The sequence below is a fragment of the Ustilago hordei genome (assembly GCF_900519145.1).
Source record: "Ustilago hordei strain Uho2 genome assembly, contig: UHO2_contig_13, whole genome shotgun sequence".
NCBI lineage: Eukaryota > Fungi > Basidiomycota > Ustilaginomycetes > Ustilaginales > Ustilaginaceae > Ustilago > Ustilago hordei.
This window is the reverse complement of record NW_024545290.1, coordinates 185962-197784: the sequence shown is the minus strand read 5'-3', so window position 1 is coordinate 197784 and position 11823 is coordinate 185962. Positions and strand designations below refer to the sequence as shown.

Here is an 11823-nt window from a genome sequence, read left to right as displayed (position 1 = left end):
CAGGTCGGTCTGTCGAGATACTCGGTGACTATCAAACTGTGTGACAGCTATTGTCTCGAGATACTCGGTGACTATCAAGTTGTGCAGTGACAGCAGGTGGCGTTTGTTGTGTATACTATCGTAGGTTTCGGCTGACCTCTGTGGACACTCCGTTCAGGGGTAGCTCGGCACGATCAATATCAATGTTATGATGACACCAAGGTCTGGTGTGAGTGTTGATGATGATGAGGTTGATGGTGTTGGTGATGGGATTGGTGATGTCGATGATAATGAGGTTGATGGTGTTGGTGATAAGGTTGGTGGCGTCAACACGAGTGTCCAGTGTGTTGACTTGATGCTCGAAGTGATCCCCGGACCGCAGTGGACTACTGCCTTCGGTTCTATCTATATCCGGACCGCTAACCTGCTATGGGCGCCTTCGGACGTCAGGTAGTGGTGATACAACACACACACTACGATGAGGAGCAACCTTGATAGATTGCTGCTATGCTGACTGTAACTAATGAGTACTTGTGTTTCTAAAGTATTGACTAGTTGTATGGTGAGTAGAGTGGATGGGGATCCACTCGACCTATGATGATGAGAAAGCATGGTTATATACCTCTTCACAGCATTGCCAGCGATGCTGCTCCTGCTCTCTCTCCAGAGAGTACCTTCTTCATCGAGTACTGCTCAGGGCCTCTCCTGCTTGGCACCCCTGTGCCTCTTGTCGACACTGCTCCTCCTCCTCATGACCTGGTGTCGACTCCTTCGACACTGCTCCTCCTCCTTTGATCAGTGACAGTTCCTTTGGCTCTTGTCTCTCGAGCCCCTGAGTGGTAACCATCTGCATGCTCCTTGAGCTTGGTCCTCTTCGTGGCTGTGCTTGGCCCTCCTTTGCATGTGAGTCCATAGGAGTCCATGGTCTCCATGGAGACTGCACTACGACCATGCTTTCTACTGGTGTCGACTAGGTCTTCGATACCTGTGCTCCTTCCATATGAACCCATGACCCTCCTGCTTCTTGAGCATCCAGGCCCATGACAATAGTCACCGATACCGAGACAATAGCTGTCGCACAGTTTGATAGTCACCGAGTATCTCAACAGACCGACCTGGGTTTCAGGCGCGAGACCCCTGACACCTTGCTCTATTGGTCACTTCATTCTTGGTTTCTCGTGTGAGTGAGAAAGACCACCACTTCCCACTTTTATTGTGAAAAATGTCATACTGCCACTTCAACTACTGATTTCCGCGAAATCTGTAATAGCGCCTCCTCTCTCACAGATTTCACCCAATTTGGTTACAACCCCCTTCTTACTGCTTCTGCCTTTTCCTTTTTCCTTGTGCTTGTCTAGTCTTGTCCCCCCACCGACACCTCATACTCCTGGATGAGGTCAGGGCAGTTGAGGTTCAACACCTGTTCCCAAGAGGCAGCTTCCTCTGGGTACCCCCTCCAAAGCACCTTGTACTCTATCATTTGAGCTCATATGCATTTCCTGATGAGGGCCTTGACTTCAAATTCAAGCTCCTCATCTGGAAGTTGTGGTATGGTTGGCTGTGCAGACCATTGTGGAAGGGAGCTGTTCTTTGCTGGTTCAAGCAAAGACACATGAAACACATCATGAACTCTGAGGTTTGCTGGCAATGTGATATGATAAGCTCAGTGGCCCACTCATTCCTGGACCGGGTAAGGTCCTGCAAACCAGGTATCCAGTTTTGGTGTGGGTTGCCTCATCTTCCAGTTCCAGTGATTGATATAAACCATATCGCTGACGTTGAATTCAATGTCCTTGTGCTTCCAGTTGTAATGGTCCACTGTCCAATGTTGTGCCTCTCTGATCTGCTCTTGGAGGTACTTGCAGCACTCCTTGCCATCAACTAAGTACTCAAAATGACCAGGATCATTTACTCCTAGTTGCTGAGGTATGTCTGGATGGGCTTTGGGGTTCCATCCATAACATGCAAAGAATGGTGAGACACCAATGCTATTGTGAACTGTGTTGTTGTACACAAACACTGCAGTGTTGAGCAAGTTGGCCCAGTCATTCTGTTCATAGTTGCAGTACATCTGTAAGTACTGCTCCATGACCTGATTGACTCTCTCCATCTGTCCATCAGTTTGAGGATGATAAGCCATACTGAGTGAATGTTTCATGCCCATTTGCTCCATGAATGCCTTCCATGCTCCTGAGATGAACTGTCTTCCTCGATCCAAGACCATGTGATCTGGATAGCTGAAGTGTCTGACTAGATGACCCCATAGCAATACAGCAGTCTGTTTTGCTGTGACCGTTTTGTGAGTAGGGGCCAGAATAGCAAACTTGGTCAATCTGTCGATGATGACCAAGATGGAGTCATACCCCTTCGAGGGTGGTAATCCTTTAATGAAATCCAGGGATATGGAGCCCCATGGCCTGTCTGGTGTGGTGAGCAGTTGCAGCAAGCCATACAGACAATGATGAGGGGCTTTGTATCTAGCACATACAGGACAGCTGGCTACATAGTTGGCAATCCAGGCTGTCATGTTTGGCCACCAATAGTGCTGTTGGGCTGCCTTAATGGTGGCATCTCACCCCACATGTCCAGCTGTGATGCCATCATGACATTGGGACATCACCATGAATTGCAAGTGCTCCACAGACAGGGATTGTCCATCTACTTCTTTTGCACTTCGTGAGCAACAGTCATTGGTCTTCCCTGGCATGGTCACCTTGGGGATAACCAATCTACTGCCACTATACCATAAGTCATCCTTGATCTCAAACAGCTTCCTCAAATGTATCTCCCACAGCTCAGTGTCCAGGGGCTGGAAGATCTTGACCAGGTCTTTGAGCCCTTTCGTTGCTATGGACTCCATTGTGAGCATAGGGGCCACTAATGTAGAATCATCACCTGAGCATGCTGTTAGGACCGATTCTGCTGAAATCAGTAGTATCATGCTCATTATTACATTTTCTGCTGAAATTTGCTGTAACTCATTTCCTATAGTGATTTTGTTTTTGACTTTTTCAAACACTTGGGAAGGCAGCAGTTGCCACACATTGTGTTCCTGCTCTTCACCAACTGGTTGCATATCAACTTGTCTGGTGAGAGCATTGGGTTCGCTACCCTTGTCCCCTGGTCAATACTGTAGTACAAAGTCGAAATCTGCTAACAGCACTGCCCATCGAGCTTGTCGCCCTGTGATGTGATGCTGCGACTTGAAGTACTTGAGTACCTCATGGTCTGTGAGGATAACCAATTGACTGGGTAACCCTGCAAGCATGTGTTGCCACTGGGTGAGACATGCTACTACTGCCAGGAGTTCTTTGTCATGAATCTCATAGTTCTTCTCAGCAGAGGACATCTTTCTGGAATAGAATGCTACTGGGTGCCAGTGCCCTTCATGCTCTTGTTTGAGCACCCCAGTGATGGCAAAGTCACTTGCATCTGTTTCTAACCTTGTTGGGAGATGGTAATTGAAATGCTGAAGCACTCCAGCTGTCATGAATGCTTGAATGAGCTTGTGGAAAGCTTGCTGGGCTTCTTCCAGCAACTCAACTTCTTGAAACATTCTGTCAGTTTCACCAGTGAGGTTAGGGGTTTGGTGATTCAAGCAAAGTGGGCTATGAATCACTGGTAGAAGTTGGTGAAGCCTAGGAATCATTGGATATCATGGATAGATTCCAGCATTGGCCACTCCTTGACCATCTGTACCTTCTTGGGGTCCATTTCTACCCCAGTGGGCTTGATGATGTACCCCAGGAATTTGACAGTGGTGGTGTGGAACTCACACTTAGACAGCTTGGTGAACAGTCAATTGCTTCTCAGCTGGGTGAGAACTTCTGTGACATGTCTCACATGTGCCTCTTCAGTGTCACTGAAGATCAGAAAGTCATCCAAGTACACAACAACATACACTCCAATGATGTCTTGGAAGATGTTGTTGATGAATGATTGGAAGTGGGCCAGTGCATTAGCCAGGCCAAATGGCATCACTAGGTACTCATAAAGTCCCAGTTGTGTGCTGAAGGCTGTCTTCCATTCATCCCCTTTCATGATATGGATGAGGTTGTATGCTGCTCATAGATCTAGTTTGGAATAGATCTTTGCCTTTTGGAGCAGGAAGAGCTGCTCCTCAATGAGGGGCAATGGCACCTGGTTCTTGATGGTGATCTCATTCAGTCCACGATAGTCCATGCAGAGTCTGAGACCTCCATCCTTCTTTGGCACAAAGAGCACTGGTGATCTTGCTGGGCTCTTCGACAGTTGTATGAACCCCTTTGCAAGGTTCTCATCCAAGTACTTCCTCAACTCAGACATCTCCTTGGGCCCTTTAAGGTACAATGGGCCCTGGGGCAGCTTACTTCCTTCCATCAACTTGAGATGGAGATCATGCTTGGTATGATGGGGCAGCTTATCTGCTTCCACCTCATCAAACACAACTTGCAAATGTTGATATGGCTTTGGTATATCTGCAGTTGTTACCTTCTTATCAACCTCAACTTCCATTTTGACTCCTTTATCAGTGCTGGTAGGAACAAAACCAAAGGCTGGGAGTGATGAGGGTGATACTTCCAACAACATGAACCCTATGGGTCTGTCCTCGAGGGCTGCCTGTAGTAGGTGTTCTGCTGAGATGAACTCATTTCCATGTATGGTTGGCTGCTTCAGTTTCTCATCATAGGAGCCTGCTACCACTGATTTTGCTGAATTTGGTAATAGGCTGTCTCTTGTGGTGAGCTTATTTTTTAACTTGCTAGTTACAGCAGTTTTCACTGAATTTGGTGATAGATTGCCTTCTATGACAGATTCTGCTGATTTTGTGTGTAAACCCCCAGTTATGGCTGCTTCGGGGGGTCACTCCTGTTCCTGGGTCTTGAACTCCAGTTGGCCTGTATCCCATTGTATGGTTGGTTTGAGCCTCCTTAGCTTGGTGAATCCCAAGATAAGGTCATAGTCAGCCATGTTGGCTACCAAGACTTCAACTACTCCTAGGCTGTACTTGCCAATAACAACTTGTATGTTTGCAGTGCTATTGATAATGAGCTGGTGTCCAGTGACACCATGTATCAATCTTGTTTTTGTGGGTTTTGTGGGTATTTGGTACTTACTAATGAAAGAATCTGAGACTATAGACAAACCAGCACCAGTGTTGGCCAGTATTTGAGCCAGATGGTCTTGGACCATCCCAGAGAGCTCTAATACTGCTTTCCCTCTGCTGGTAGAGAAACATATTTGGCAATCTTGATATATACATAACGATGGTGAAGAGGTTTGTAGAGCCATGCATGCCATCAGTTCATCACCCCACTGTCATTTCCCTCATCATCATCATCTTGGACCTCTTCATGGTTGGTGTCCATGGGTGGCTGGTACTGGCTGAAGTCTAGTCCCTCAGGTTCGCCCATCTCAGGGCTGCCCATGTGCCCATCTCCTGAGTCTGTGGCCCCCTCTTCGAAAGGGTCTTCTGTGGTTACCATGACCTTGGGACCCATGGGCCATGGGCCCAGAGAGTCTACCTTCTTGCTTGGGCAGTCTCTGGCCCAATGTCTGATGCCTTTGCACAGATGGCAAGTGCTGCTATTTGCTAGTGCAGGGCTGCCTTGCCTCTGGCCTTGAATGAGCTGATGAGGCAGGAGATGATTGGTTGGCCAGCTAGGGTTTCCCATATTTGTTTGTGCTGGTGGGCGAGCTGGATAAGTTTGTGCTGGTTGTCAAGCTGGAAACGAACCTTGAGCAGGTAGGTGGCATAGACTGGGTTCCTGGGTTTGGTTGCAACAGAGTGGCATTTGGGTGCCTAGCAGAGGACTGCTGTAACAGCATCCTCTGCCTGTCGATCTCTTCAACTTCTCGATACCATTCCCACCTTTTCACAGGTGGGTTCTGTTCAAACTTTTCTTGTAGGCTGCATGTGAGGCTGCCTTGGAACAAGTCTATGACCAGCTCATTGTCATCTAGGTTCACCTGTCCTTCCAAGTCTCTGAAATGCTCAATGTGGCATGTGGCAGCACCTGGTACATCACTAGTGAGCCAGAGAGCCAACAGTTTGTTGTAGGCCTCCATCCTAGCATTCTGGGGGTTGAACTGCTCTGACAGACACTCTGTGAAGTAGTGCCAGTTGTTGAACAATCTCCCTTCTCGTGCCCTATCGATTTGGAGCTTCAAGGTCCACCATTCATGTGCATTCCCTTCCAATTGAGCACCCATGTGATTGATCATCCTTGCTTGTGTCAGGGGTCTCGCGCCTGAAACCCAGGTCGGTCTGTCGAGATACTCAGTGACTATCAAACTGTGCGACAGCTATTGTCTCGGTATCGATCTTGATGAGCTTATCACTTGGCGACTATCAAGTTGCGCAATGGGTGGTGTTCGTGTATATACTATCATAGGTTTCGGCTGACCTCTGTGGACACTCTGTTCAGGGGTAGCTCGGCACGATCAATATCAATGCTTCGGTTATGATGACACCAAGGTCTGGTGTGAGTGTTGATGATGATGAGGTTGATGGTGTTGGTGATAAGGTTGGTGGCATTGGTGATAAGGTTGGTGGCATCAACATGAGTGTCCAGTGTGTTGACTGATGCTTGAGGTGATCCCCAGACCACAGTGGACTACTGCCTTCGGTTCTATCTATATCCAGACCACTAACCTGCTATGGGGCGCCTTTGGACATCAGGTAGTGGTGATACAACACACACACTACGATGAGGAGCAACCTTGATAGATTGCTGCTATGCTGACTGAAACTAATATATACTTATGCTGAAGTGATAACTAGTTATGGTGAGTAGAGTGGATGAGGATCCACCTGACCTATGATGATGAGAAAGCATGGTTATATACCCCTTCACAGCATCGCCAGCGACGCTGCTCCTGCTCTCTCTCTCCAGAGAGTACCTTCTTCATCGAGTACAGTACAGGGGGCCCCTCTAGCACCACTCCTGTCCTCCTTGAGCTATTGACTCCTTCGACACTGCTCCTCCTCCTTGCTATCCTGCTTGCTTGGCACCCTTGTGCCTCTTGAGCTGTGTCGACTCCTTCGACACTGCTCCTCCTCCTCAGGACCTGCTTGCCAGTTCCCTATACACTGCTCCTTCTCCTTTGACCAGTGACAGTTCCTTTGACCCTTGTCTCTCGAGCCCCTGAGTGGTAACCATCTGCATGCTCCTTGAGCTTGGTCCTCCTCATGGCTGTGCCTGGCCTTCCTCACATATGGCTTGGTCCTCCTTTGCATGTGAGTCTGTAGGAGTCCATGGTCTCCATGGAGACTGCACTATGACCATGCTCTCTCCTGATATCGACTAGATCCTCAATACCTATGCTCCTTCCATATGAACCAGTGACCCTCCTGCTTCTTGAGCATTCAGGCCCATGACAAATCCCTCAATTCCTGCACTCCCTTCATATGAATTGACAGATCTTCCTGCTTCCTGCGCATCCAGGCCCATGACACCATCCTCCTGGCCCTGAGCTCATCGTCAGGTCGGCCCCCTGCTTCATCAGGGTGGCAACCCCAATGTCCCTGACATCTGTCTTGCCATGAGGTTTGTGAGATTGGCATCCCCTGTGAGATCTGTCTTACAATTGCAATACTACCAATTCCAGTGGCCTTTGCTGTAAACTCCTGCTCATACTGATTTGGTCAGAATCTGTCATAGAGCCTTTTCTACTACAGATCTCAATGAACTTTGCCTTAGAGTCTTGCTTAGCCCAATCCTGCGATTCCTGCACTCCTCTTCATATGACTTTGGATCTTCCTGCTTCCTGCGCATCCGGTCCCATGACAGGGAGTTCCTAGTGGTTTCGCTGCCTAAGCCATTTTCGATCTTCTTCCAGACCTGATTGAAGGTGAGGTACTCTCTGATGATGTCAAGTAGGAGATAGTTGACATTGTACTCTCCTACCATATCAATGGTTCCTCACACAGTGTTGGTGGTCAAGGCATTGTTGATGGATCATCTCCATCTCGGATGGTTATCATTGTAAGTTCCTTTGAGGTGTTCTATGGCATGGGGCACAGATCAGAGGAAGGGCTTGATGTGAGTGCTCCAGCTGTAGTAGTTTTGCAAGGTAAGTTTTGGCACCAGTTCAAGAAGCTTTGCTAGGGTGTGGAAGTTGTATTGCCTATCATCATCATCAAGATCAGTGTTGGACTCTTCATCAGCCTCATTGTTGTCATTGGCTGCACTGTTGACTGGTGTTTGTCAAATGGTTATGACCTTTCTTCCTCTTTTCGACCTCTTGGTGATGTCGCTAGCACCAGCTTGGGGTTTGGCTTCTTCCACCATGGTTGGTTTGGGTGTAGCTTCAGACTCTTAATCAGTTGAAGTTATGCAAGACACTGCTTTGTCTGGGCTATGTTCTAGCTCCTTTCACACAGGTGTATGGTAGATGCAATGCTTGAGATTTCATGTTAACTATGACTACTAGACTGCCTGTATATAAACCTTTGTTCCATCCATGAGAAGCCTTATTGTCACCCCACTAATTGAATGCACCATGTGTTGCCTCGGCATTGTCTCCCACAAACATCTCCTGATTGGTTGCCACATGTTGACCATGCATGCACATCCCTTGGTCTCTCGGTGACTCGGCTTTCTTGTGTGTTGGTTAAATTCCTGGTAATTCCGTCGCATCTTTAACTCAACACCAACGTCGAGTCGTGTTATTTTAGTCGGTTTAGTTTCAGTTTCGTTTCGTGCGATTGAGTCCAGACGGGAGGGCCAAATTCGGCAACGGCAATTCACTTTCTTCCAAAGTTGGACCCTGAAAAAGCAGCTTAAAAAAGCGTGTGATGCGCGCATGGGTGGCAACGTCAGAAGCGGCGGAACGAACAAAGCCTCGTTAACCCTTTCCTTTTGTTCAATCGCCCCAATCTCACCGCTTTCTTCTTTCCTTAAGATTTCTTCCATCACCTTTACCTGCATCACTCACCACCCAAACCTCCGCTCGCCTCGCAATGGCCCCGAGCACGCGCTTGATATGTGCTTGTCGCCGCCATGGGCTGACTCAAGTAGGACCTAGTTCAAGAAAGGTTGTTACTACCGCACGGATACCTTCTGCAAAATCGTCTCCCACACACCAAACCGAAGGCGAAAGCGGTCTGACCGGCTCAGAAAAGCTGCTACAAGATGCCATTCGACTAGAAAAACAAGAAGAACAACTCCTCTCACAACGAAATAAAGCGCAAGATCCAAACGATCCAATATGGACAGGAGAAGAAAGAGTGCAAGATACAGTCCTACGGATGGTTATGGATAAATACAAGCCTTTACGACTTCCGAGTTCGAATCCGCATGCTGATCCTGCGGATGAAAAGATTCGGAGTGGGATCCAAACACCCTCTACCCCCTCCCCCCCTTTTCCTCCATCCGGAGCTTCTGGCTTTAGCCGAACGGCGACCGACTCTTTGGTAGCTGAGTCAGCTATCGGGTCATTCGTTTCCCCAGCGTACAACGGCGAGCACGAGGACGGTCGAAAACTCCCCAAAACGCCCGACCAGAAACCTTGGCGAGCAGTATACGTTCGACCCCCATCCTCTATCTTGGGAGCAGAAGAAGGTTTCACCCCCAGCATCTACTATGGGCAATTTCTAAAATCTCATTCCTCCTCCTCCTCCTCCCCCACCAACCCTGCTTCCGACATCCGGTCTAAACTCAAAGCCGCAGGTCTCAACCCCTCCTCCCTCCCTCTCGACGATCCAAAGGCTATGAGCAAGCTTCGTTCTGGAATCAAAACGTTCGAACGCCAGGGAAAACTCGTCCGAGCCCGCGATTCCGTTTTGGATTACCAGTTATCCCAATCCTCCCCCTCCGTCTCCTCCTCCACCGCTGGAGAGGGTAAAGGAGACGGACTCAGCGATGTCAACCAAAACCTGCAACTTCAATTAGGACATGCGCAAGGGTGGGACAGTGTAGTGGAAAAAAGAATCAAAGCTGCTTACGAGGCCGGGTTGTTTCGAGAGAATAAACTTCGAGGACAACCGTTGAAGAGGGACATGGACGACAAAAATCCCTTCCTGGCGAGGGAGGAGTATTTTATGAATAGAATAGTCAAGAGACAAGGTGCAGCTCCGCCTTGGGTAGGGTTGAATATGGAATTGGAGACGGAATTGGCGAGTTGGAGGGATAGATTGGTCGATGCTTGGGTTAGGAGGGCGAGTCGGATGATTACTACTTCTTCTACTTTGTCCGCCGGTTTAAAACCGTTGGAAGGGGAAGTGGGGGAGGGGGGAAAAGAGGGGTTGAAAGATGGTGAAAGGGCTCTGTTAGACACGGCTAGAAGGTATAGAGATGAAGAATGGGAACAAAGAGAAAGGTCTTTTCACCAACACGAATTGAAGAGGCTCAACGAGTTGATTAGGAGACATAACCATTTGGCGCCTTTTACGGCGAGGAAAGGGTTGTTGGTGTTGGATGTTGAGTTGGGGAGTATATATGATAGGGCCGTGCCGAGATTGGTGCAGGAGATCTCTTCTATTCTTCGACAGAAGCTCGATCCAGGGAGTGGAGGGACGAAGGATGGGTGGGACGAGCATCTGAAGAGAGAAAGAGAAGGGGGAAAAGGGGGTGTGACAACGTATGATATGTGGGGTAGAGAAGTCACGTCTCGACAACAGCAAAGGGAGGGAGAGAAGGGGAGCTTGCATGGTTGGTGGGGTAACGCAGTTGGAAGCAGGAGTGATGCCAAGTACGGTGAGCAAGCTAGTGGGAATGCGCGAGAAGAAGGAGGAGGAAGAGATGAGCGAGTGCCAAGTCTAGGGTTGCTGGCTGCTATTCAGAAGAGTTTGCAGTGGGCGAGGGAGCGGATCGGTGCCTAAATCCCAGTTGGGCGTGAATGGAAGCTTTGTTCCGCTCTTCCGCACTCCATGTTTGAATGTGTTCTGCGCTGACTGGGATGCTGTGGCTTTGTGTTGCTGCTTTGCTGAAATGGTCTGGGTGTTGTGAAGCGGCAGGATGAGGTTTTGCTCGACCGGGGTTGTGCGCAAAGAGTCGTCGTAGAATGTCTTTTCTTCACCGCTACGGAAAAGGTCGCCGAATGCTGTTCTCCGCTATCGCTGTATCTCACACTGCTCCAAACTTTCCGCACCCATCACACACTATCACAGCCAGCAGTTGCGAAAATGACAATGACTTTTTCGATTTGCTGCTACCGATCTACAACATCTTATGCTCTCCAAAGCAAAAACGCCATCTGACCCAAGTCTGCCCATCCCCACCGTAACAACACCAAACGGAGACAAAGCTGTTGTCAGTGCATCTTTCCTCTCTTCCCTCACCAACTTTGAAAGCAGAGGCTCTTTCCCAGCTTGTGGACGATCTTGACTTACAAAAGTAGATAAAGTGCTTAGTCTCATGCGTAACGTAACTTCCGTATCTCTGTCCTACCACGGCATGCCAGGTGGGGCCGAACTTGGAATCCATCGTACGCTTTACATGGCCTGCCATGTCCTTTTCGACGGTGAACTTTTCGAGAGCGTCGTAAGCGATTTCGATGGTTTCGGATTGCATTTCTTCCGACATGTCGACGTTTTTGATGACTGGTTTCAGGTCGCGGATGCTAGAAGGGTCTGCGCCGGACGGGTGGGAGGAGCTACCGGTGGCTGCAGCTGGAGGGGAGGTGATCTGATCGGACATCTTGATGAGATTAAAGTGGATGAGGGTGATGTGAGGGGAGGATGATGTGAGGGGAGGAGCTGGAAAGCAAAGGTGGAGAATTGAGCGAGAGCAACACTTTCTGGGACGCGTCTAGAACAATCAAAACTATTCTCGTGCGAGAAAAGTGGGAAGGGATTCAGATGCAAGTTGCTGCACGGATAAAGACCCTGAATTGCCACCCCGCACAGCCTTGCACCAACAC

At 48.8% G+C, this 11823-nt stretch overlaps 4 protein-coding genes across 4 annotated transcripts; 1 reads left to right on the top strand and 3 right to left on the bottom strand.

Moving 5' to 3' along the window:
* Positions 1-1654: 1654 nt before the first annotated feature.
* On the bottom strand, positions 1655-2839 carry UHO2_05325 (uncharacterized protein; the record flags this gene model as incomplete). The annotated part of the gene is made up of 3 exons (XM_041560141.1): positions 1655-2400; positions 2468-2478; positions 2724-2839. The coding sequence occupies 3 exons, from the start codon at positions 2837-2839 to the stop codon at positions 1655-1657; spliced, it is 873 nt and encodes a 290-aa protein (XP_041416075.1).
* A 2419-nt stretch (positions 2840-5258) lies between these two features.
* UHO2_05324 (uncharacterized protein) lies at positions 5259-6183 on the bottom strand (the record flags this gene model as incomplete). The annotated part of the gene is made up of 2 exons (XM_041560140.1): positions 5259-5619; positions 5696-6183. 2 exons carry the CDS (start codon positions 6181-6183, stop codon positions 5259-5261), a joined length of 849 nt encoding a protein of 282 aa, XP_041416074.1.
* Positions 6184-8923: 2740 nt separating this feature from the next.
* UHO2_05323 (uncharacterized protein) lies at positions 8924-10783 on the top strand (the record flags this gene model as incomplete). The annotated part of the gene is made up of 1 exon (XM_041560139.1): positions 8924-10783. The coding sequence occupies one exon, from the start codon at positions 8924-8926 to the stop codon at positions 10781-10783; it is 1860 nt and encodes a 619-aa protein (XP_041416073.1).
* A 347-nt stretch (positions 10784-11130) lies between these two features.
* On the bottom strand, positions 11131-11600 carry UHO2_05322 (putative Dynein light chain 1, cytoplasmic; the record flags this gene model as incomplete). Its single annotated transcript, XM_041560138.1, has 2 exons — positions 11131-11168; positions 11294-11600. The coding sequence occupies 2 exons, from the start codon at positions 11598-11600 to the stop codon at positions 11131-11133; spliced, it is 345 nt and encodes a 114-aa protein (XP_041416072.1).
* Between the last annotated feature and the right edge of the window lie 223 nt (positions 11601-11823).